This window comes from Cicer arietinum, chromosome 3 (genome assembly GCF_000331145.2).
Source record: "Cicer arietinum cultivar CDC Frontier isolate Library 1 chromosome 3, Cicar.CDCFrontier_v2.0, whole genome shotgun sequence".
NCBI classification, from domain to species: domain Eukaryota; kingdom Viridiplantae; phylum Streptophyta; class Magnoliopsida; order Fabales; family Fabaceae; genus Cicer; species Cicer arietinum.
Genome location: NC_021162.2, coordinates 68,342,361 through 68,364,792, shown reverse-complemented (window position 1 = coordinate 68,364,792; position 22,432 = coordinate 68,342,361). Strand labels below are relative to the sequence as shown.

General features: G+C 30.5%; 3 protein-coding genes across 3 annotated transcripts; 2 read left to right on the top strand and 1 right to left on the bottom strand.

The window, feature by feature from the left end:
• Positions 1-233: 233 nt before the first annotated feature.
• Positions 234-10,148, top strand: LOC101500827 (uncharacterized). Its single transcript, XM_004493598.4, has 16 exons — positions 234-400; positions 589-633; positions 948-1,055; positions 1,154-1,268; positions 1,396-2,135; positions 2,341-2,472; positions 3,480-3,566; positions 3,645-3,762; positions 5,510-5,833; positions 6,399-6,463; positions 7,057-7,228; positions 8,234-8,338; positions 8,431-8,532; positions 8,651-8,824; positions 9,454-9,585; positions 9,721-10,148. Coding segments are annotated over exons 2-16 (2,547 nt in total). The 5' UTR covers positions 234-400; positions 589-631; the 3' UTR covers positions 9,892-10,148.
• Positions 10,149-10,443: 295 nt separating this feature from the next.
• On the bottom strand, positions 10,444-11,394 carry LOC101500505 (uncharacterized). The gene has a single exon (XM_004493597.4). It carries the CDS (start codon positions 11,317-11,319, stop codon positions 10,834-10,836), a length of 486 nt encoding a protein of 161 aa, XP_004493654.1. The 5' UTR covers positions 11,320-11,394; the 3' UTR covers positions 10,444-10,833.
• A 6,713-nt stretch (positions 11,395-18,107) lies between these two features.
• On the top strand, positions 18,108-22,432 carry LOC101500191 (putative DUF21 domain-containing protein At1g03270). Its single transcript, XM_027332276.2, has 13 exons — positions 18,108-18,491; positions 18,566-18,642; positions 19,318-19,401; positions 19,494-19,607; positions 19,851-19,934; positions 20,152-20,223; positions 20,436-20,503; positions 20,628-20,715; positions 20,828-20,901; positions 20,981-21,371; positions 21,547-21,593; positions 21,706-21,786; positions 22,317-22,432. The coding sequence occupies exons 1-12, from the start codon at positions 18,257-18,259 to the stop codon at positions 21,767-21,769; spliced, it is 1,398 nt and encodes a 465-aa protein (XP_027188077.1). The 5' UTR covers positions 18,108-18,256; the 3' UTR covers positions 21,770-21,786; positions 22,317-22,432.

Genomic DNA, 22,432 nt, shown 5'->3' with positions numbered 1-22,432 from the left:
TGAGGAATATTTATTCAAATACTAAACTAAAGATAGGTTTTTTAGAATTTATTTGTAAGAAAATAATTTTTTTAAAAATTAAAAATCCAAAATATGTTTTAAATAAGAAATGATTTTTAAAACGAAAAGCAAATAGAAAACAATATTTATTTTAAAAAAAAAATCTCAGTTTTTAGAATTTACAAATGGGCCCTAAATTAAACCAAACCAACGGTGTATTTTTTTTTGACATAACACAAGTGTATCTGAAAAAAATAAAGCGTTTTGAACCAATAGCCCAGCTTTTCAGTCCATAGTAGTTCCCTCTCATTCAGCACTGCAGCCGCCGCATCGCCGACTGCACGCCCCCCGCCGCCGCATCGTTGTCTGCAGGCCCCCCTCCACTGTATACGAACAGCGGGTATATCTCTTCATTCTTTCATTGTCTGTCTGCTACTTCAATTATATCTTCCTTTTTTGTGCTGTGTGGTTTCTACGATTTTACGTTGTTAGGATTGCTTTTTTTTTTTCTTTCAATTTTTCTTGAATTAGGGTTTCTGACTATATATTGATTTCTAAGTGTATCTATGAATGTTTTAATTTACCCAGGGCACAAGAAAAAACTCAGAGCCAACCCTGACCAGAAGGAGCCATGTAAGTGCAAATGTGCCATTCATTCATGTTAGAATTTGTAACGTTGAGGAAATTGAAGAAACTGATAGAATAGGAGAAAAAAATTGAGAATCTCAGAGATGTATATGCTGAACTCTGAAAAATTGGTGCATGAATTAATATTTATAGACTAGAGAAACCCTTAAACTGTTAATAGCAGCATATTACAGAGAGAAACATAAACACAGCAGATACCCTTATTCCAATGATTAATCTAGTTTTGTCTTAATTTAATGAAAACACTCTGAATCAAAACCAAAATAAGCTAAATGATTTGGTTATCGCTGTGTTTCCAGGTCGAGGATATGTGTGAAGAATCTCCCTAAATATGTCGTGGAGGATCGACTAAGAGAGTTATTTTCTCAGAAAGGAGAAGTAACTGATGTCAAGCTTATGCGTACTAAGTATTGTTTCTTTCTTTGAATCATAAAATCCTATCACAATCCTCAGGACTCTTATTTAGAATCTTAACTGCTCTGTGTTGATTTGGTGGTTAACTCAGGAAAGGCCAAAGTCGCCAATTTGCGTTTATTGGATTTCGTACAGACCAGGAAGCTCAGGAAGCGATTCGATATTTTAACAGATCTTACCTTGACACGCTTAGAATTACTTGTGAGGTCTGTTGTTTATTGCATTATATTTTCTTAATTTCTTTCACACTATTTTATTATTTATCCTATTCTATTCAATATTTTTATTACTGAAGCTGAAAGCCATAAAAATGCTTTACCATTGAACAAACAGGTGGCGCAAAAACTCGGTGACGCAAATCTTCCTCGTCCGTGGAGTCGGCATTCAACAAAAAAAGACAATAAAGTGACCACCCCGGATGTGAACAAACATGCTAGAGCTAAAGTAGAAGTAGCAGATTCTAAGGACATTGATGACCCGCAGCTTCAAGATTTTCTTCAGGTCATGCAACCTCGGGCGAAGTCAAAGCTGTGGGCAAATGATACATCAGATGTAGCCAATGATGGTAACAACCAAGAAATATTGAACAAGGAGAGCCAAAGTACATCAGTTGCAAACCATCCTAAGTTAGGTCAAAGTGGCTCACAAGTAGATGGAGTTCCAAATAAGCCTGAACAACCAAACAAGTCACGTGAGCTTGAACATAATGGAGTAATGTCTGATATGGATTATTTCAAGAGTAAAGTGACAACAGAGTGGTCTGATTCTGAAAGCAGTGATGACGAAAATGGCGATGACAACAGCGATTCGGAATGTGCTGACAAAGATAACCATAGTCATGCTAGTGAACATGAAGAAAATTGTGGTCATAACCCTTCTGAGAGAACCCTAAGAAATGATGCTCAAGAATTAGACCTTGAGGGCCAAGAAGGTACTTTTGGAGAGGATGTTGCCAATGATAAGCCTCAAGTGAATGCATCTGAGGAGGGGGGGAAATTATCAAAACCAGAAGATGAGAAAGGTGTTTCTGAGTTGTATCGACTGTTTGTTCGTAATCTGCCATATACGACCACGTAATTTCTCTAATTATCTTATGGATGCATATTTCATATTGTTTTGCCTACTTTTCCAATTATTATTTTTCCACTGAAGGAATGTCTTCAGCCAATTAATTTTCTACATTACTAATATCTATCAATGATTCTGTGGTTTCAATTCACCTTAATATTATTTATATTTCTAGTTGAATTTTATCATTTTAGTGCTGTTCTATTGCAGTGAGGAGGAGCTGGAAGAGCATTTCAGTCAGTTTGGTAGTATCTCACAGGTTCATTTAGTTGTTGATAAGGATACAAAACGATCCAAAGGAATAGCTTATATTCATTTTTCAGCTCCAGAATTTGCAGCCAGGTAACAACTAGATGGATAAAAATTGTTCTCACCTTTATTTATACCAACTACTGTTATATTGTAAATCTTTCTTTTAGTTGATGGTTGACTAATAGAAGTTGTGAGGGAATGCTTTTAAAGCATTAAGTCATTTTATTTTGAAAGAAACTTCAGGTTGCAGATGTAGGCACTAGGAATAAATAATCTTTTGACCTTTTTACTGTTAAAGACCGATAAGTATCAAAGCACTTGGCAAACCTTCCTGTAAAAGCTACCTATCAAGAGGGAAGAACCAAACCACATTAACATTCCACCGAACATTCCATATGTGCGATTAAGGCACCCCATAGTATCCAAGTCCTTATCAAAGGCTTACGTACACTACAGTCACATCCACATGGAGTTGCTTATTTGGTGGTTATTGGTTCATTTAGAGTGTGGCCTCTCAACTTGGAACAATTCCATTGATTAACTTTAGAGGATCTGGGAGAACTGAGGCGCGAAGACTTTATGATTATGTGTCACACGTGCTTCTTTAGTCTTGTATAAGGCCTGTGTTTATTTTTCATGTCTTCAAGGATTCTTCTCATTCTTTTAATATTCATCCATTGTCTATTTAAAGGTGTATTGGCAGATAAGTGAAGGGTTGGGTTTCCCTTTTCGTTTCTTCTGTGTTTCTTTTTTAAGAAGGGAATTCCAAGAGTGTCTTGTTTGTATTCTTGTTTTTCTAAGTTATACTTTTAACTGAATAAAATATTATGTGCTTAAATGATCAAAATCTGGATTTTCCATTTAGGCTTTCTCCTAAAAAATATTAGGTATTGTTTGAGTTATTGAAAAGTTCTAAAAGATTCTAAGAACCTCTTGGAGGTTATATGCAATGTTTTCTGTAGCTATGACGTCATTAGATTTCAAATTCAAATAGCTGATATGTCTTCTAACACTAATACTATTTCAAAACTTTAGCTGGTACTTGTCTTGTCATCAGTTGACAGTAATTTACACAATGGTATGTTAATGCTTATCAGGGCGCTCCAAGAGTCAGACAATTCAATCTTCCAGGGAAGACTATTGCATGTTATGCCGGCTATAGAAAGACCTACAAACAATAAAGAGTAAGGCATATATTGCATCATGCACAGTATTAAATTGCATTATCATGTCATTTTATGGTTTACATGTTGTACGAACAGTGTCTCCAAGGACCAAGGCTCTCAAAATCTCAAACAACGAAGAGAGGAAGAGAGGAAAGCAGCTGAAGCTAGTGGAGATACCAGAGCATGGAATAGTCTGTTCATGCGCTCTGATACTGTATGTTTCCTTACGGTTAATGAAATGAAAGCTATGATGCTAATATTTGATTCTTTGAGTTTCCAAATTTGCAATAGTATATTGAAGTTCTGAATAATGCTTCTTTTGTCTTTATATTTTTTATTTTATAGAAAATCACATGTGGTTTGTTTTCAACTTTTCACCATTTTTGTACTGGCTTTTATGTATGTGTTGTTCTAGTTCAGAAGCAAATCACTTGTTCTTGTACTGTAAGCAACCATTTCCTCATGGAACAAGATTTTTTTCGGGGTCCTTGGTGAGCTGAGCTTGTCCTCGTACACTGTAATTGCTTCTGGCTAGGTTTTGAGGATTGACAAAAAGGGGGGGTAAAAACATTGTGGCATTGTGCAGTATTCCAAATTCACTTGTTCAAGAGGGATGCTCTCAGTTTAAGTATTTCCTCTTCGGCGCTTTCCCCCAAAACCTTACGATTGAATTATTATTAGGGAGCTTCTATGGTCTAGTAGAAAAAACAATGAGAGTGGTCTCGTTTTTTTGTTTAGAGTGTCATTTAGTGAATTACAATTTTTTTTCTTGAAAACTTTAATATTTGTATAAATAGTATTTAAGATGTTAAATACAAATACTTAATCTATTTTTGCATAATTTTTAAATACAATTTTCGAAGTAATTGCAAAAAAGAAAAACATTTAAAGTGGTTTCAAGAGGCATATGTTATTTTATTTTAGTCTATCCTTAATTCTTGATTTCAAAATTTCATAAAATCCGTTTTTTTTTTTCTATTGTTTAACAAAAACCTGAACTGGTTTCATCTTTTTTTGCACGGGACCATAGAGTTTCTTGTTATTATAGTCTCACACAGTTGCTCATCTAATGGATATTTCATCGTTGTTGTTATTTCTAACATGCATAGAGTTGGGCATATTAGCTGTTTCATTAATAATAATAAAAACTTTTAGGTGCATTTAATTTGCTCTAAAATAAAAGACTGGACAACACAAAAATACTTTTTCCATGTTTGATTTGAATGGTTGTGTAACAAAACAAAATGAAAGCTGAAGTGTAAGACTAGTGTTAAATTTTCTTACTCAATAATCAATCCCATGAGACAACTTTTTGTCCCACTCAAAGCAACATTGAAAAGTAAAAAAAATATCCAAGCCTCCTCCTCTCTCTCATTATACCTTCTCCATTGTTTCTTCCCCTCATGTCCCTCAAAACTACTTATGTTGTATGCTGATCACCAAACAGAAAATAAAACAAAAAGTTGGGTTGTAATTCAATAACTTGTATTGTGTTGTTCTGTTTGTCCAGTACTGCAATGTGCATAAAAAACACCCTTTGTCAAATTTGTACTTTGTTTTGGAAGATTACTTATGTTCCTTGTATTTGTATATTCCCTGTTACTTTTCAAATTTTTTTTCTTTGCTATAATAATTATCCTTAAGTTTCATTTCCATACATAAAACAAGTACCGATTCTTATTTTGGGGGTATGTGTGGTGTGAGAACTTGCAATGATGATATTTCTATTTTCCAATGCATTCATAATTGCATATTTTCTTCGCAATATAATATTTCCTCTCATATCATTTTCTTTTGTTTCTTTCTTTGGCGGGTGCAAATAGGTTGTTCTCTAGTGATGGAATTAACATCGTTGGCTTGTATATTTTTCTTCCTAAAATGTTTTTGGTGGTGCTCTATTGCTAGAAGGTTTCTTGTTCTCTTATATTATATAAATTTTAATCACGTGTTGATGTTAATAGGTTGTGGAAAACATTGCTCGGAAATATGGTGTTAGTAAAAGTGATTTACTAGATCGAGAAGCTGACGATCTTGCTGTACGCATTGCTTTGGGAGAAACTCAAGTGATTTCAGAGACTAAAAATGCATTTAAAAAAGCTGGAGTGAATGTGGAGTCTTTGGAGGAGCTTGTGAAGGGTAAAGTTGATGGCGTGAAAAGAAGTAACCATGTACTTTTAGTTAAAAACTTGCCCTATGGTTCTACGGAAAATGAACTTGCAAAGATGTTTGGGAAATTTGGTAGTTTGGATAAAATAATCCTCCCCTCGACAAAAACATTGGCCCTGGTAATTTTTCCTCTCTTATGTTCATATGTGTCTATGTGTTTTCTTTATTTTGGGGGGTCCATTTGATAGCTTATTATCTTTTAACCTAGTTCTGTTATAATTTCTAATAAATTTTTCATTCATTTATGTTTGAATTCAACTTTCGATAGTATTTCTTCTTTCAGAATATATGGCTGTAGAACAGTCTTGTTTCCTAATATCCAAAAGAGAAACAATAGCAATCTCGTGAAGGAAGTTTTACAAATTATGAAATACTACATTATGTCACCATTATTGTTTTATTTGTAGCTTTCTTAATAATAATTCATGGTATGGACCCTTGGTTCTATCTGTTTGCCTTGCACCATCTGTTGTAGATGATTGTAATGTACTGTATATTGGGAACTTTAATATACTTATTGGTATTTTGTTGCATAGTTGTTTAATTGAGTGGTGAAGCTTGTCTTCAGCTGTGAGGCATTTGAGAAGTTATTGCTTTTAATGTTACCTGTTAATTGTTTGATGAATAAGTTACAGTAAATTACTTATTGTTCAAGCCATGAATTATTTGGAGATGATATTTCAGGTTGTTTTCCTTGAACCAGCAGAAGCTAAAGCTGCTTTTAGAGGTTTAGCTTACAAGCGTTACAAGTAAGATTTTTTGTTTTCTTTTGGTCACAAGTCCCATGCAGCAGTTTTAACTGTTACACAATATTTTATTAGATTTTATCAATAAACACTCACCCCTTTAAGTTAGCCTCACTGAATGAATTTGTTGTTTCTTTCTCTGTTGAATATGTGTTATTCTTCATAAGAAAGAATGAGAACTTATTATCCTTGCAAGAGGCTGGTCTGAATTGTACGAAAGTTAATGTGGTCCGACCTCCTTCTTTATGTTATTTGAAAAAGGGGAAGTTTAAAATGAGAAGAATCGCCTTGTTAAAAATCTGTGTCTCACACAAAAGGGGAATGTGGGGGCCATAGAGTGTAGAATAATCAAGAATGGATCCCGTAACTTCGTAATTTTTACTTGTATTTCTGTAGTAATTGAACTAAGGCCCAGAATTAGTTGGGAAGGATTAAATTAACACTAACCACAATTTCATCCCCCTTCCCTCCTCTCTTCAGATGATAGAATAACCTTGGGTCAAGCAGCGAACCCCCCTCCACTCAGCTAACAATAGGGGTTCCATATTTTTATTCATCGAAGGTTATTGACATGTTTTGCTTTCTATTCAATGTAGGGATGCTCCCTTATACTTGGAGTGGGCTCCTTCAAATGTTCTTAACCCAAAACCAACATCTAACAATAATGAGATGAATAGTGGAATTGGTGAAGCGGATGTAAAGCGACAGATATTGGAGCAAGACGTGGAAAGAATAACAGATGTGGATATTGATCCGGACAGAATAGAGGTTTGACCTACTATACTGTTTTTATCCTTCTTTTTCTCTAGTTTTGTGTGGTATTGTTTGTTGGGATGCTTTAGCCTTTTGTGAAAATTGATGGATTATAATAAAACAGAAAAATATAGAAATGTATCCAAGTCTTACATAGTTACATGCAATGCATGTTACAATAAAACAAGGATATAAATGACATTCATTTTACTTTTTAGGTTTAATTACTCTGGAGGTCACAAATTGAGATTTTTATATAGGTCCCTACACTAAACAAGTTTGAAATGGGCTCTTCCAATTTGTCAATAATTTATAATCAGATCCTTAAACCAAAAAGTTTTAATCAGGTCCCTAAATTTTTAAATGGTTTTTTTTAATTAGGTCTTGAATAAAGGTACTCAGTTACAAGTTATTTTGAAGTTCAAGAATCTAAATCTAAACTATTTAAAAGTTTAGGGACTCGGTTTAACATTGGAAATATGGGTATTAACCATTGATAAATTTTAAAACTGAGTTTTTCTTTCCTTTATGAAATTTATTGTTGTAACTGGTAATCTGAGTTTTTAACCCCTAAACATTTTTAACTTTTCTTGAAGGCCCCAAGTCAGCTCTTTGCTGTTCATAAAATACTTTCTATCTATTTCAATTAGCACAGTACACGAATTACAATATCATTTTCTATATTGATAATCGACTATGAAGGATGTTTATTCCTCGGAAGGGGAGATACACAATTGCTGGCCTGCTAGCTCTACCCTGGGCTTGTAATCAATATATTATTCAGCATTTTATATTTAAAAAATCAGTTAATTTGTTTATAAAATGACATTAGAGTAGTATGGGAATTTGGACTATTGATTCCTTGCCCTTGCCATTAGGGGAAAAATTGTCCCTATCTTTGTCCTCTATAGATTATTTTTCATTTCAGTCAATATTGATTTTGACATTGTGTATATTAATCATTGCTAAATAATGCATTATTATTGCTCTTCACATATTCAATTTACCTGTCTACTTCAGGCTCGGTCCCTGTTTGTCAAGAACCTAAATTTCAAGACAACAGATGAGAGTTTGAAGAAACATTTCAGTGAGCACATGAAAGAGGGACGGATTTTGAGTGTCAAGGTAAATGAGTTTAACTGTTAAGTAACACCTTTTACTTTTTATGACCCGACTGTTTTTCATTTTTTTTTTTGTTTCGCTGCTTTCATGAATAGGTGAAAAAGCATTTGAAAAATGGGAAAAATGTTTCTATGGGGTTCGGATTTGTTGAGTTTGACTCCACAGAGACTGCTACAAATGTTTGTAGCGATTTACAGGTATTTGCACATTTGAATCAAAAGATGCATGCTATACTATATGCATTTGAAATCCTAATTATAGTTCTGGTTGTTTTACAAAGGCGTTTTTAATTTATTTTTTTTGGTTTGGGTTTAGGGGACTGTTTTGGACAGTCATGCTCTTATTTTACAACTTTGTCATGTCAAGACTGATGGTAAAGTACAAAAGAGAGTTGAGAAAGACAAGAGTTCAACAAAGTTGCTTGTGAAAAATGTTGCTTTTGAGGCAACAGAGAAGGATCTGAGACAATTGTTTAGCCCGTTTGGCCAGGTAAATACAATTATAAGTGATAATTTGGTCCAATTGCTGGTAAATATTCATTATTTCTCCTGTTCAAATTATGACTGATGTATTATGTATTTGTTACCGTGATGACAACACATTCTGAGGAATTTTTACTAACCTTCAATAGTGATCTTAAACACCTGTGGTTGATGCATCAAATAAAGATGTTTAGAATTATAGTTGAGTTAAATGAATCAAAATGGAAAGCAAATTATGACAGTTTATTAATTAGTAACCTACTATAAAGCTTTTAGACTTCAACAACCACCATTCCTGTACCCACTTGTAGAAACAGGCGTGTTGTTTCGTTACTATATTTAGAGTTCCATTGTACAATTACTTAGATATGAAGTCCAATTAATATCATTTACATCTTACATTGTGGAAATACGATACATACTAAATTAAGAGTTACACTTATTAAAATGGACTTGATGACTCATTATGATATTTTGAAATTAGGATAATCTGTTTGCCAATTGGTTTAGTTAAAATTCATCTTAATGTACTATTCTATTTTGCTCATTTCAGCCTGAATATGTACATTTAGTTGTTTGGTGCTAGTATTCAAATGTTTTCCTTTCACTCATGTTTGATGGCTCCAAACCGTGCAGGTTAAAAGCTTAAGGTTGCCAATGAAGTTTGGAAATCATAGAGGTTTTGCTTTTGTGGAGTATGTTACTCAGCAGGAGGCACAAAATGCTCTTACAGCACTCTCAAGCACCCATTTATATGGCAGACATTTGGTAAGTGAACCTAAGTTATGGATTTTTAAAATTTTATTTAGGCAATCCTTTAATTTTCCCAATTTTTAGGTTGTGTCCATAATTTCTATTTACACTGCAATATATTTGAGAAACAATGGTCCTTACAATTTTCAGGTGATAGAGAGAGCGAAAGAAGGTGAGAGTTTGGAGGAACTGCGGGCTCGAACTGCTGCTCAATTTAATGAACATAGTGGATTTCAAGATGCTACTACTTTCTCCAAGAAAAGGAAGGCCATCAATATCTTAGATGAAGGGAAAATGAAGTTTGAAAGGTTTGATGTTTAGTGCTCTGCAAAAGATTTTAACGTTTGTGTATATGTCCCAAAGTTCAGGGATAGCAATTTTGTATGTTGTAGTAAGTTGTTTAATTTATTCCCGCTTGGTGTCCTTACATTTATTACTATTTATTTAATACCATGTTCAAAAGATGCAGCAAAAGGATATGATCATAGTTATTTTAGATCAGCTTACTGAATGCTTAAAATCACAATTGTATGGATATGTTCATGGTCATAACTATTTTGAGACTTTTTTAAAGAACATTGTAGTCTGTATCAAGGTAGAATAATGAATGCCACCAACCATTATTTCTTAATTCTCACAACAAATTGAAAAGCATTAGCTACACATAAAATGCTAATCAATTGAGTAAAAGAACCTAGCATAATGAAAAATATATCTCCACACTTGTACAATATACTCCGTAAATTTGGCTGATGTACAATGTACAATCTGAAAAATTATTAGATGTGAAATTATTTTAAAATTAGCTAATTTAAATCATAATTATTCAATTCATATCAAATATATATAATCAAGTGGTTGGACTCAATTAACTAATGAGTAATTAAAGTTGAATTGATCAAGAGCACTCAAGTTCAACACTCAAATGAACAATTTACCAGACTTACTAACCTCTAAACTTACCATAGTCCTATTCCCTTAGAAACTAGAAAATTAAGACAAACAAATGTAGAATATAAACTCGAGTAAATCTAGTTATATTAATGGAGGCTTTGTTTACAACCTCTAAAAATGCCAGTGTATATATGGGAACAAACGGCAACTAAATGACAGTATTATAGGAACCACAAACAACAACTATAACACTAAACCTTTTTTTCGACAGACTATAACCTTAACATGTAAACCTTAAAATAACCAAATAAACATATACGGTATAATAGTAACCGTGTCCCTGCATCAGAATTAATGCAAGTTTGAGAATCAGATTGGGCCACCACAGGAGTAAGTGATTTCGCAGTCGTCACCAATGGCAAGTGTGTAGACATGCAAAGGCCTAACAAGGAATGGTGGCAAACGAACAAGAAGTTCACAAACACATTGGCTGTCCACTTCCCTAGCCCATCGGCAACAATTATCTTCCTCCGGTGTCTGGTGACGCCTATGCCTGTGTCCATGTTTGTGTCTGTGTCCAGGTTCGTGTCTGTGGTGGTGGTGGTGGTTATTATGCCCTTTATCATCGCCACCATCATCATCACCACCATCATCATCAGGTGATGGAGGTTCAGGTAAGGGCCCTGGTGTAAACGGTAACCTTCCACATGCATAGTTTACTAATGCAAACTGAGATGGACAAAGTGGACGTGGATTTGTTGGTATAATATGCCCTACTTGGCCTTCAATCTTTGGCACTATTGCCAACAATGTTAGAGCCACTGCCATCATGTTGAAAATCTCAATTCTCTTCATTTTGGAATCTCAACTCTAATACATCAAATATTACAAGAGTTTAAGTGCTCATATAGGTACCCTTGAAGGTTCTGTTTATATATATACTTTAAAATTTATAGGGATAGTCTTTTGGATAGGTAGTTCTTTTTTTGGTATGTTGCAATTACAAAATGTACGTTACCAAGAGTATGAGTTGAGTTCCAACTTGTTAAGGAATTTCTCATCCATTTTGTGTGATGATTCTTTGTAGGTGACATGCAAATTATTCAAAATAGGGAGTTTGCTCACCAATCTTGTTAAGTGAACAATTTTTTAAATTAATTAGTCTAAAAGTGGTGGGAGGATTGTAGTTTAATGATAGATAAAATTAACATCATGCAAAACGTGTGAGTGAGAGAGACACTTTTTTAGTTTCTTGATAAAAAATTCCGTGTATATTAAGAGATAAAAAGTGAGGCGAACAAATATCTCACAAACAAATAAATGATAGTTTTTCAAAAAAAGTTTTAGTGTCGTCAAAAGCTTTTACGGTCACTATATTTCTTTCTGAGGATAAAAATTAGATGATTCATATCGCTAATTTTATTAAAATATAAACTTAGAATATGAACCATCTAAAATTCATCCAATAATTGAGATGTGGTAACTTAATTGAAGGAGCTTGTCATGACATCAAATCTATTTTTCTAGAAGAAAAAAAATATTAAGTGATGCTTATTGCTGGGTTAACAACTGAGCTAAATGGGCAATTCTTCTTTCATCCACTAACATTAAAGGATAATCTTGACTTTTGATCCACAAACATTAAAGGATAATCTTGACTTTTGATCCACTAACATTAAAGGTAATCTTATGTGAACAAATTGAGTATTGACTTTTGAGGACACAAAAAAGACAACAATCACATATGAATTTGTGATTAAAACAAAATATGAGACTACATAGATACAGAGGTAAATCTAACAGTATAAAAGTAAATGACATTTTTGTATATGACATTACCCTAGCATAAAAAGCTAATACTACTACTTAAGGGATTTGGATCTTTCCAAGCTCTTTTTCAAGGTGATGAAAATTGAAAAGCATACAGCATATTTAATGGACCACATATACACAAAAAGTAGTTGATCAAATATATAGTAATACACGCAAATAATGACAGGTTTTCTGTTCCAATTGTTTCTTAGCCTTTTTGTAACATGATATTGTAATCTTTAGCAAGTAATATAAACTAGTTCAAATCTAATTCTAATTTAATTTCAATGGCCTTTAAAAATCATTATACCATTACAATTGTACAAGTTAAATGAATTTTTTATATATAAATATTAGTAAATTAACAGTTGTATTAGTTTTTTAGTTTGGATTCGAGATTTTCTTTTTAAATCTCATTGATTGTATTTTAGTTCACCAACCGAGCTACGAGACTAAAAACTTTCCTTTTATTTCATGTTGTTCTTCAAACATGGTAGATAATTATCTCATGGCTCCATCTAATTAGAAGTTACTAATTTGGTAGCAAAGCATGTTCAATAACTTGGAATCCAACTAATTTATTCCATCCTTAATTAGTATGTATATGATTTGTTTCTTTCATCAAATTAAGTCCAACAATAATTGGATGTGTCTGGCCGAAATTCATATTGATTTTTTCTTCTTTCCATTTTAGTAAGTAATAATAAGAAGAATAATTCAAAATTATAACATTTACGATGAAATCAAGTTGCTTACCATGGTCAGACAAAAAATATACTTTATTTCATCAGCAATACTCTCTCTATTATACCTCGTTACTTTTTATAAACATCAATTATTTTTTTATTCTTATTAAAAAATTGATAATGTAGTTAATGTGTTTATTTGTATGAGTTAAATTTTCTAAAATAATATTTGTATTTAAATATATTAAACTTAATTTTTTATATTACAAAAAAATTAATAATATTAATAAGAGTTGTGTATTAAAAAAAATTATAAATATACATAATAAATAGAAACGGTTATATTTTATATGCTTATAATTAGAGATAGGAGTTACATTATGCATTAATTAATATGGACAAGTTTGAGAAGGAATATTACACGTATATTTTTGTCATTTCTTTCTAAATCAAAAGAATACCACTGCCCTAGGCTTGTAAAAGTTGGCATAATTGACATAATGAATTTGTTAATACAAAATATACATGATGAAAAGAGACAGTGACCCATCGAAAGTTAGTTTTTCTTTATTCCATGGTGGCTAGGCAATTGTGAAACTTAAGCGTATGTTTAGATAAACTATTAACATAAATTACCGTGATATTGTGATTTTGATGAAATTGTAAGATTAATTAAACAGTACTACGAGACTCCTTTTTCTAATCTCTACTCTACCTTCAACATTTTCTTTACAGAAAAAAAGTTTATTTCAAATGTTAAATAAAAATAGTATAAATATATGGACTATGAGATGATATCTTCTTCATCTATATTTTAAAATCAAATTTATTAATTAAGAAAACAAAAGCGGATTCGTAAATTTAATAGGCAAAAGATCAAAAAATCTTTTATAATTTATTCTCTTTGATTCTTTTTATAAAAAAAATAGTTAAGACTATAAAAATTGATGTATAATTAGATCATATTATGAATTGAATACATCAACATTTTTATTGAATTAATTATCTCATAAAAAAATTAATAAAATATTTTAATTTTCAATATCAAATATTTATCAAAATTGCATAATCTAAAAGTTATAATTGATAAAAGAAAAACTTTATATTATTTTTCTAACTAATCCTTAAATATAAAAACATTTATAAAATAAAATAGCAACAAAATCAAGTATAAAATCAAAAGCAATGACCATTATTTTTAATATTAAAAAAATTAAATCAATCACTATTGGCATTATTATTATTTTTTTGAAAAAAGAAAAGTATATTACTATCTTTTAACACTTATTGGCGTTATTCTTTACACCTACGTTGCTTTACTACTTCGAAGACTTTTTACTTAATTGTTTAGTTTATTAGTTTTGTGGCTACTACGTGAGCAATGACGTGAGAAATTTTTTCTCGTATTTCCCAATTATTTAAAAAGAAGAAACTTTAAAATAATCTACTTTAAAATGTCTTAGTTTTTAAAACTTTAGGAGGTCGTATTTCGAAAATGCGATTATCAAAAATTAAATTATATTAATAAAATTTAATAAAATACATTAAATAAAAAATATATTAAATTTTAATTAATCATATCCACTTAAATGTCTTTTAGTCTCATATTAAAGAGATCATCGAATTCGTCTAATATTTTTACAATTTGTAAGTGTACGTACATGTGACAGTGGTGGATCATAATATGGAAAATATATATGGTTTGATATGTTGGTGAAGCGACGATGAAGGCGGATCTACGTTTTGGTTGTTCTTGTGAGGTTGGTTGAGGATTAACTGAACGTGAGTATATGTTGCAAAAGTGGATTAGAGATACTTTATTCGATAGAAATAAATAATTTAGTGTATTAGCTAAATCAATTAATATATTTTCTATTGTGGTGTAAAACACTTCATGCAAATTGGCTTTACAATATAGAATTATCACACTTATTTCAATGTTTATTCTCTTTCTTCCAAATCTAATTCAATTAACATCTCATACTACATGTCGACCTCATAGATGTTCAATGTTTTTCAATGATAAGATAACAATGCAGATAGATATATGCAATTCATATGTTCGTTTCTTCTTCAGAAAAGTCATGTTGGAACAAGAGGTACAATCTCCAATAAAACTGATATGTAAAAAATTTATAATTAAAAAAATTAAATAAGTATGAATGAATATAACACTTCCTTAACTGTCGTGTGGTCGATTGTTTTTCGATATTCTTCTATGTCGTTACGATGAACTTTACTAAAATTTAGACTACCAGAATCAAATATGTCAAAAAAATAAATAAAAGTGATATATTAAATACTTAGTATTAAAAATAAGAAAAATATAATAAAATTTATTTGCAATAGTTAATTTTATGCAAGTGAAAATATCCATATATTTAGTGATTATGGAGCGATAGAGGATAAATAATACTATGCTCAGTTTGAAACAATATTGCACATTCTCCTATTGACATCGCATTGAATTTAATAGCAATACATAGTTATCTATAAAGCGTTGCTAATCCAGGAGAACTTTAATTATATTGTGATGTTTTATTTAAATTTCTCAAAAGTAATAAATATTTTAATTTTTTTATTTAATGTATTTTATTAATATACTTTTTATATATTATTTTAATATATTTTTATTTATTAAAAATAAATAAATATTTATCTCTACTTAATAATTTTCTAAAACTTAAAAAATATAATATTTTAATATATTAATTTTGAAATATAGTATTTTGAATAAAAAATAAATTCAAAATGGGTTATGCGGAAACATAACCTACGCGCGTGGCTCCTCTTTATTTTTTAACTCTTTGTTGGCTTATTAATTATGTAATAAGGCTTACGACCTCTTATTTGAATTTCGCGATATTTCCATCTCCCAATATATATAAAGGAGGAGGAACTTCCTAGTGACACTGAAATTACGAATTGAAACTTCATATTTTTTTAATATTAAAAAATATTTTATAAGTTATTAATACGTCCCTCTTAGAAATAAGTATATATTAACATATGGTGATTTTTTTTCTATGCTTTCTATGTTCTCGAATATACTCTAGATTGATCAGTCTAGCTCGATGTATAAAATATATATACGTGAATTAGTTAATCTTAACACAAATTAGGACTTTTAAAAACATACCAAGGAAGAAAATAAATTCACTTAACATAAACAGCCTTAACTAGTTTACACACAAGTGATTTATGTCTATCATTGCAAAAATTAGGAAATACCGACAACGAACAAGTTTCAATATCAATACTATATTTTTTATTTATTTATTAATATATAGTCTCTCTAGTTACCATTATAAGCAAAATACATTATTTTTATAGATGTTAAGAAATATAGATAAAAGTAAATTAACTTTTTAAATTTCATACAAAACACAAGTTAAAATTGTTAAATTGTCTCTTTTTGTTGTCAAGTTCTCAATTATTAGCATTAAATATTTTAAATTAAATAAAAAAATAATTTTTTTCTTATAATAGTTACTATTCTAAAAAAAAGTTGCTTATAATAATGACTAAATAGAATATATCAATACTATTATGTTTGAGTATAAGAAACAAATACTACTTTATATTTTTTATTATAAATATGTTGTTTGAGTTATGTAAATAATTAATTGTGTTGATTTCAATGATAGAATAAATTTTATTTATTAAAATATTTATATTAACAATAGTTAAATATATTAACATACAATAAATAAAAATTTATTAATTAAAAATAATAACTAATATTTTATTAATAATATAAATAAATAAATTGTGAATGAGACTAGACAAATGTAGTAAATCAATAATACATATGATGAAAATCAATAATACATATGATGAATCGAAATATCCATCCTTCAATAATAATACATGTGATGTCAATCAATGTTAGTTGAGATGTAAATAATTGGCTTACATTCTCTATGTGAGCACCTCTTTAATACATAATATACATAATTGTTTTTAAGGTCTTTTAATTTAATTTTAAGTGATATTTTAATTTTTTTATATAATTTTTTATTTAATTTTAAGTAATAATTTAATTATTTATTTTAAAATGTCAACAACGTTATCATTTTTTTATAAAATTTATCAAAAATTTCAAATAAAATTCATAAAATTAATTATCATCTTCAATATAATACAAATTTCATTAAATTCATAACTCAAATATTCGAATAAACTCGTATTTTTATTCTTTATTTGATGAATTTGATGTTGTTGGAGATAGAAATATGAGTTTATTTGAATATTTGAGTAATGCATTTGATAAATATATGAATTTTTTTGAAATTGGTATTGAATTTTATCAGTTTTGTTTAAAGAAAAATTTAATTTTTGTTAATTTTTGTAAAAAAAAATAATATTGTTGATATTTTAAAATATAAAAAATTAAATTGTTACTTAAAAATAAATAAATGTTAAATCGAAAAAAAAGAAAAAACTTTATCAAAAATTAAGTTAAGAGATCGGATCAACGATTATGTCTAGATAATATATAAGTATTTATTTAAACATTTTTCAAATTTTAAGAACTATTGACCCAAATAAACTACCAAAATCCACTTATCTAAACCTTATTTAATACTAAACTTTATTTAATACTGCATATGATGGAAATATCCATCATTATAGCCAAACATTGTTAGTTTAATGCTTTTTGATAATAACAATGTAAAGTTTAATTAATAATAAAGATTCAGTTCATATTTCAAAAAGTCGTCAACGATGTGCTGACAAAAACTCATTAATTAACAGACAATATATATTTATTTTGTATCAAAATAACTTCTCATCTGATTATTACACACAAATTAATAAAATATAATAAATGAAAATATAAAACTACCGACATTAATAAGTAGTGTATTTTGTTTTTGGTCTTATAGTATATTCTATCTATGATAAATATTAAATGAAAATAATAACTTATAATAACACACTTTTGTTAAATAAATACATAAATTTAATTTATAATTTCTACAATTATTATATCAATACAGATATTTTATTTATCGTTAAAACAGTTTTTATAAATAATTGTGATGTTTAAATAATAAATATATTTTATATTATTATTTTTACCGTACTATCTCATTACTTGTAGGTCCATATAAAATAACATGTGTCCAAGTTTTGTAATAAAAAGTCCTTAAACCTGAAATATTATGTGAGGTGTTTGAGTCTCCAAAAAAAAATGAATAAGGGGAATGGCATGCCATAAATGTTGAATAATATTATCACATCGTTAATTAATTTCATGCAGTAGCAGCAGCAACCGATTGAGAAAGAAAATGTTTAGCAATAGTGGCGGAAGTGGAACGGCGTTTCCACCTGGTTCCTTCGTTTACGACGCCGATGATGTTCCTTTTGGTACTGTGTGGTGGTTTCTTTATGCTGGAATTTCATGTTTACTCGTTCTCTTTGCTGGTATCATGTCTGGTCTCACTCTTGGTTTAATGTCTTTGGGTCTTGTTGACCTTGAAATTCTCCTTAGAACTGGTTCTTCCACTCAGAAAAAACAAGCTGGTTCGTTTCTTTCATTCATTTCTCACTTTCTTATTTTAATATTATTTCTATTCATTTCTTTTGCACTCTTGCAGCTGCTATTTTTCCTATTCTTCAAAAACAACACCAGCTGCTTGTTACTTTGCTTCTTTGTAATGCTTGTGCTATGGAGGTACCTATTTTTTTATTTCATTATTCTACATTCTCTAATTCATACTCAATTCAAATAGGGTTACTTTTTTTTGGCAATTTTATTACCGTACATGATTTACTTTCTCAACACCAGTCCATCAAATTTAAACCATGTTTGCTACGGTTTTTTTTTTAATAAAAATTTACTTTTAAAAAATAAAATAATCACTTTAATGATTTTTTTTTTTAATGAGAATCTAAAAACTGCTTAAAAACGAGAAGCAGCTTGAGTAGTTTCTCAAGAAGTCATTTTTGATAGATGATTTTTGTTTTTAAATAATTTTCATTACGGTAGACAAACACAAAAATAGATTAGGTTTTTCTTAAAAATCTTTAAATTATTGAAAACTAAAATCGTTTTTTTTTTTTTAATATGTAATGAATAGGCTCTAAATTTAATCATAAGAACCAATGCTAGCTAATGAAGTGATGACTTGGCATGAATCAAATCTTTTTGTTGTGTATGTATTTGGGTTACTTTTAGAATAAATATATTCAATCACTGTACATGGACTGTGTAAAAAAGTTATACACATGTACTTAATTATATCTCTCCATGTAAATATTTATGGAGATGTTTTAGTAAGTTATATGGCAGAGTAACATTATGGTAAAATATGATTGGATGTCCGTGTTTTGCCTTTTTGATTTGCAGGCACTTCCACTTTACCTTGATAAAATTTTTCATCCTGTAGTAGCAGTGTTGTTATCAGTAACTTTTGTTTTGGCTTTTGGAGAGGTACAATTTATTTCCAATTTTGTTTGCTTGCATTATACTCAAGTATGTACACCGGACATTACATTGATTGTTACATTGTCACATGGGATTAGGTCATCCCACAAGCTATATGCACAAAATATGGGCTCTATGTCGGTGCAAATTTTGTCGGGCTCGTACGTGTTCTGATGATCATCTGTTATCCAATTGCTTACCCTATCGGAAAGGTAAAGATTATATACTTGTCTAAATTATACATTTAATTGAAGGAATTACATTAACTTTATATTACATTCTAATGTATAGCATAGCATAAAGGCGGTCGACAATTTTACCCTTGCAATAGAATTTTGCTTCTTATAGTTATTGTGATGTTAATTATTTGATGGAATCTATGGAAGCTTATGGTTATAGCCTATGGAGTGTTCATGAATTTTATGGAGCTTATACTATAACCTTGGTGCTTCTAGGTTTTGGATATTTTGCTTGGACACCACGATGTAATGTTTAGACGAGCACAATTGAAAGCCCTTGTTTCAATCCATAGCGAAGAGGTAACCTGTTTGAATCACCATGTTGGTTTTGTACAACTTCCTAATTAAGATGATTAACTACTGGACTTCCCAGGAAATATGTTCTAATAATCGCATTCTAATTCATTACCATGTAAAAGTGATTTGTGCTTCTATGAAGGAATGCTGCTAATTTCACCTTGTCAAATTTTCAAGTATCTTTCTATCTCCTTTGATTTCATTCTGTTGATCATTAAAGGCTGGTAAAGGAGGTGAACTCACGCATGATGAGGCAACGATTATCAGTGGAGCACTAGATCTCACTTTGAAGGTAAATATTAATTATCATTACCTTTACTTTGTTAGCTGAATTGTTCTGATGAGCTTAATCGGTCGGGTTCTCTTTGTTGCTTGATCATAACTTCACAAGTGATAACCGTCTATGGATGTGTTACAACTTCGGTTCTCTTTCAAGCTCATTCATTGTTTCGGCGATAACATATATCTTTAAATACAAATGTATATTTATACATTGTTATGCAGACTGCAGAGGAGGCTATGACACCAATTGAGTCAACTTTTTCCTTGGATGTTGATTCCAAATTGGACTGGTGCGTTTGCTTCTGTAAGCATTTCTGTTCAAATCTATAAATAGATGTCGCATAAAGTTTATCCAAAGTGGCTCAAAGTGTATTTAAAGCTTAAGTAAAGCCATAACTTGTTTTATCACCACAGGGAAGCAATTGGGAAAATTCTTGAACGAGGTCATAGCCGTATCCCCGTATACAGTGGAAACCCCAAAAATATAATTGGCCTCTTACTAGTAAGTGTGATTAAAGTTGTCAATTATCTATTCAGAAAAGAAAAAAAAGTTGTAACTTGTCTAGAGCTGAAGTAAAGTCATAACATGTTTTCTATTTGCTACTCTTTGCTAGGTAAAAAATCTTCTTACTATAAGAGCTGAGACAGAGAGTCCAGTTAGTGCCGTCTCCATCCGGAACATTCCTAGGTTTGACCCATTGTACCCTTTCATTTCATCTTTTATAAACTTATCAACTGAACCAAATTATTATTCATGAATAACCCAGGGTTCCATCAGATATGCCTTTATACGATATCCTCAACGAGTTTCAAAAAGGAAACAGTCATATGGCAGCTGTCGTCAAGGTTATGAGAGATAAAAACAACCCTCAGGAAGCTGGTGACTTTGACAAATCCAAGGATAAATTAGTCACCAAACATAGTTCTCAACTGAATGTGCCATTACTCGGGTCATATGAGAAATCACACAATGTTGTTGATATTGACAAACTTTCTCGGCATCATAACCCTGGAGGATGTAATGATGCCAAGAATGCAGACCAACAATGCCAAGAAAACGGCACTTCACCAAATAGTTTCCACCACTTTCCTTATAATGAAGATGGTGAAGTTATTGGCATCATAACCCTGGAAGATGTTTTCGAAGAACTCCTGCAGGTAGCCCTACTTACACCAATCTGCAACAAACCTAGTTATCCATTTATATTTATTATCATAACTTTAAAGCTTATGTCATAGAGATTGTTGTGTATTATTGGTGTAACAGAAAATACAATATGTTGTGTAGTCATAGAATGAAGGAATTTTGCTAATTCTTTTTCTGTCCACACAGGAAGAAATCGTGGATGAAACAGATGTGTATATAGATGTTCATAGGAGGTGATGTGAATTTTTTTAGTTTGTTTTGCTTCTCAATCTCACACTATTTCACATAGCTCATAAATAACGGTTAATGACTAACTGACTATGAAATGAATATTGGATTCGGCAGAATACGTGTTGCTGCTGTCGCAGCTGCTTCTTCTGTGGCACGAGTTCATTTGGCCAAAAGTTGACGGGTCACAAGCCTGTAGTAAGTTGGAGTGATTTTTTCGGTTTTTATCTTAGAAAATTTAATCTTGGAATAGAAAGATGACCATTATGTTGGGGCCTTTTTTATTGCATGCTAAAGGTTAACTATTTTTGTTTGGTGCTAATACATGAACATTTTACATACATTAAGAGGACATATTTTACTAGAATTCAAGTGAAAGATGCTTTTGAAATCATGGGAATATATTTTTACCTTGTGTGTTAGACATATTTTATGGTCTAGTTATTGTATTAGTAAATTTCACTGATACTGTCAATTTTATTGTCTCTTATGCAAATGACGAATCCGTCTAAACTCTAACTTTCTAACTTTTATGGAAGATATTTTTTTTTTTAATGATTCATAAAATATATTTTAAAATATATAAATGTGTGAAGCTTGGTAGATGTATCCAACCAAATACACATTTTTGGTAACCATTCTAGATTTCCAGTACTATTATGATTGCCGGTGTGATATTATGTGAATATTCAGGTATCTTATATTAAAATAATGTTGCTTTTCTTCAGGGCAATCAAGCAAGTAGGTGAAAGTTTGACTAAGTTTGTAGATGATGACGGTTCACATTGAAGGAGAGTTTCAGTCTCAGATGGAGTTTCCTAGGCAATAAAATTAGAGATTATAT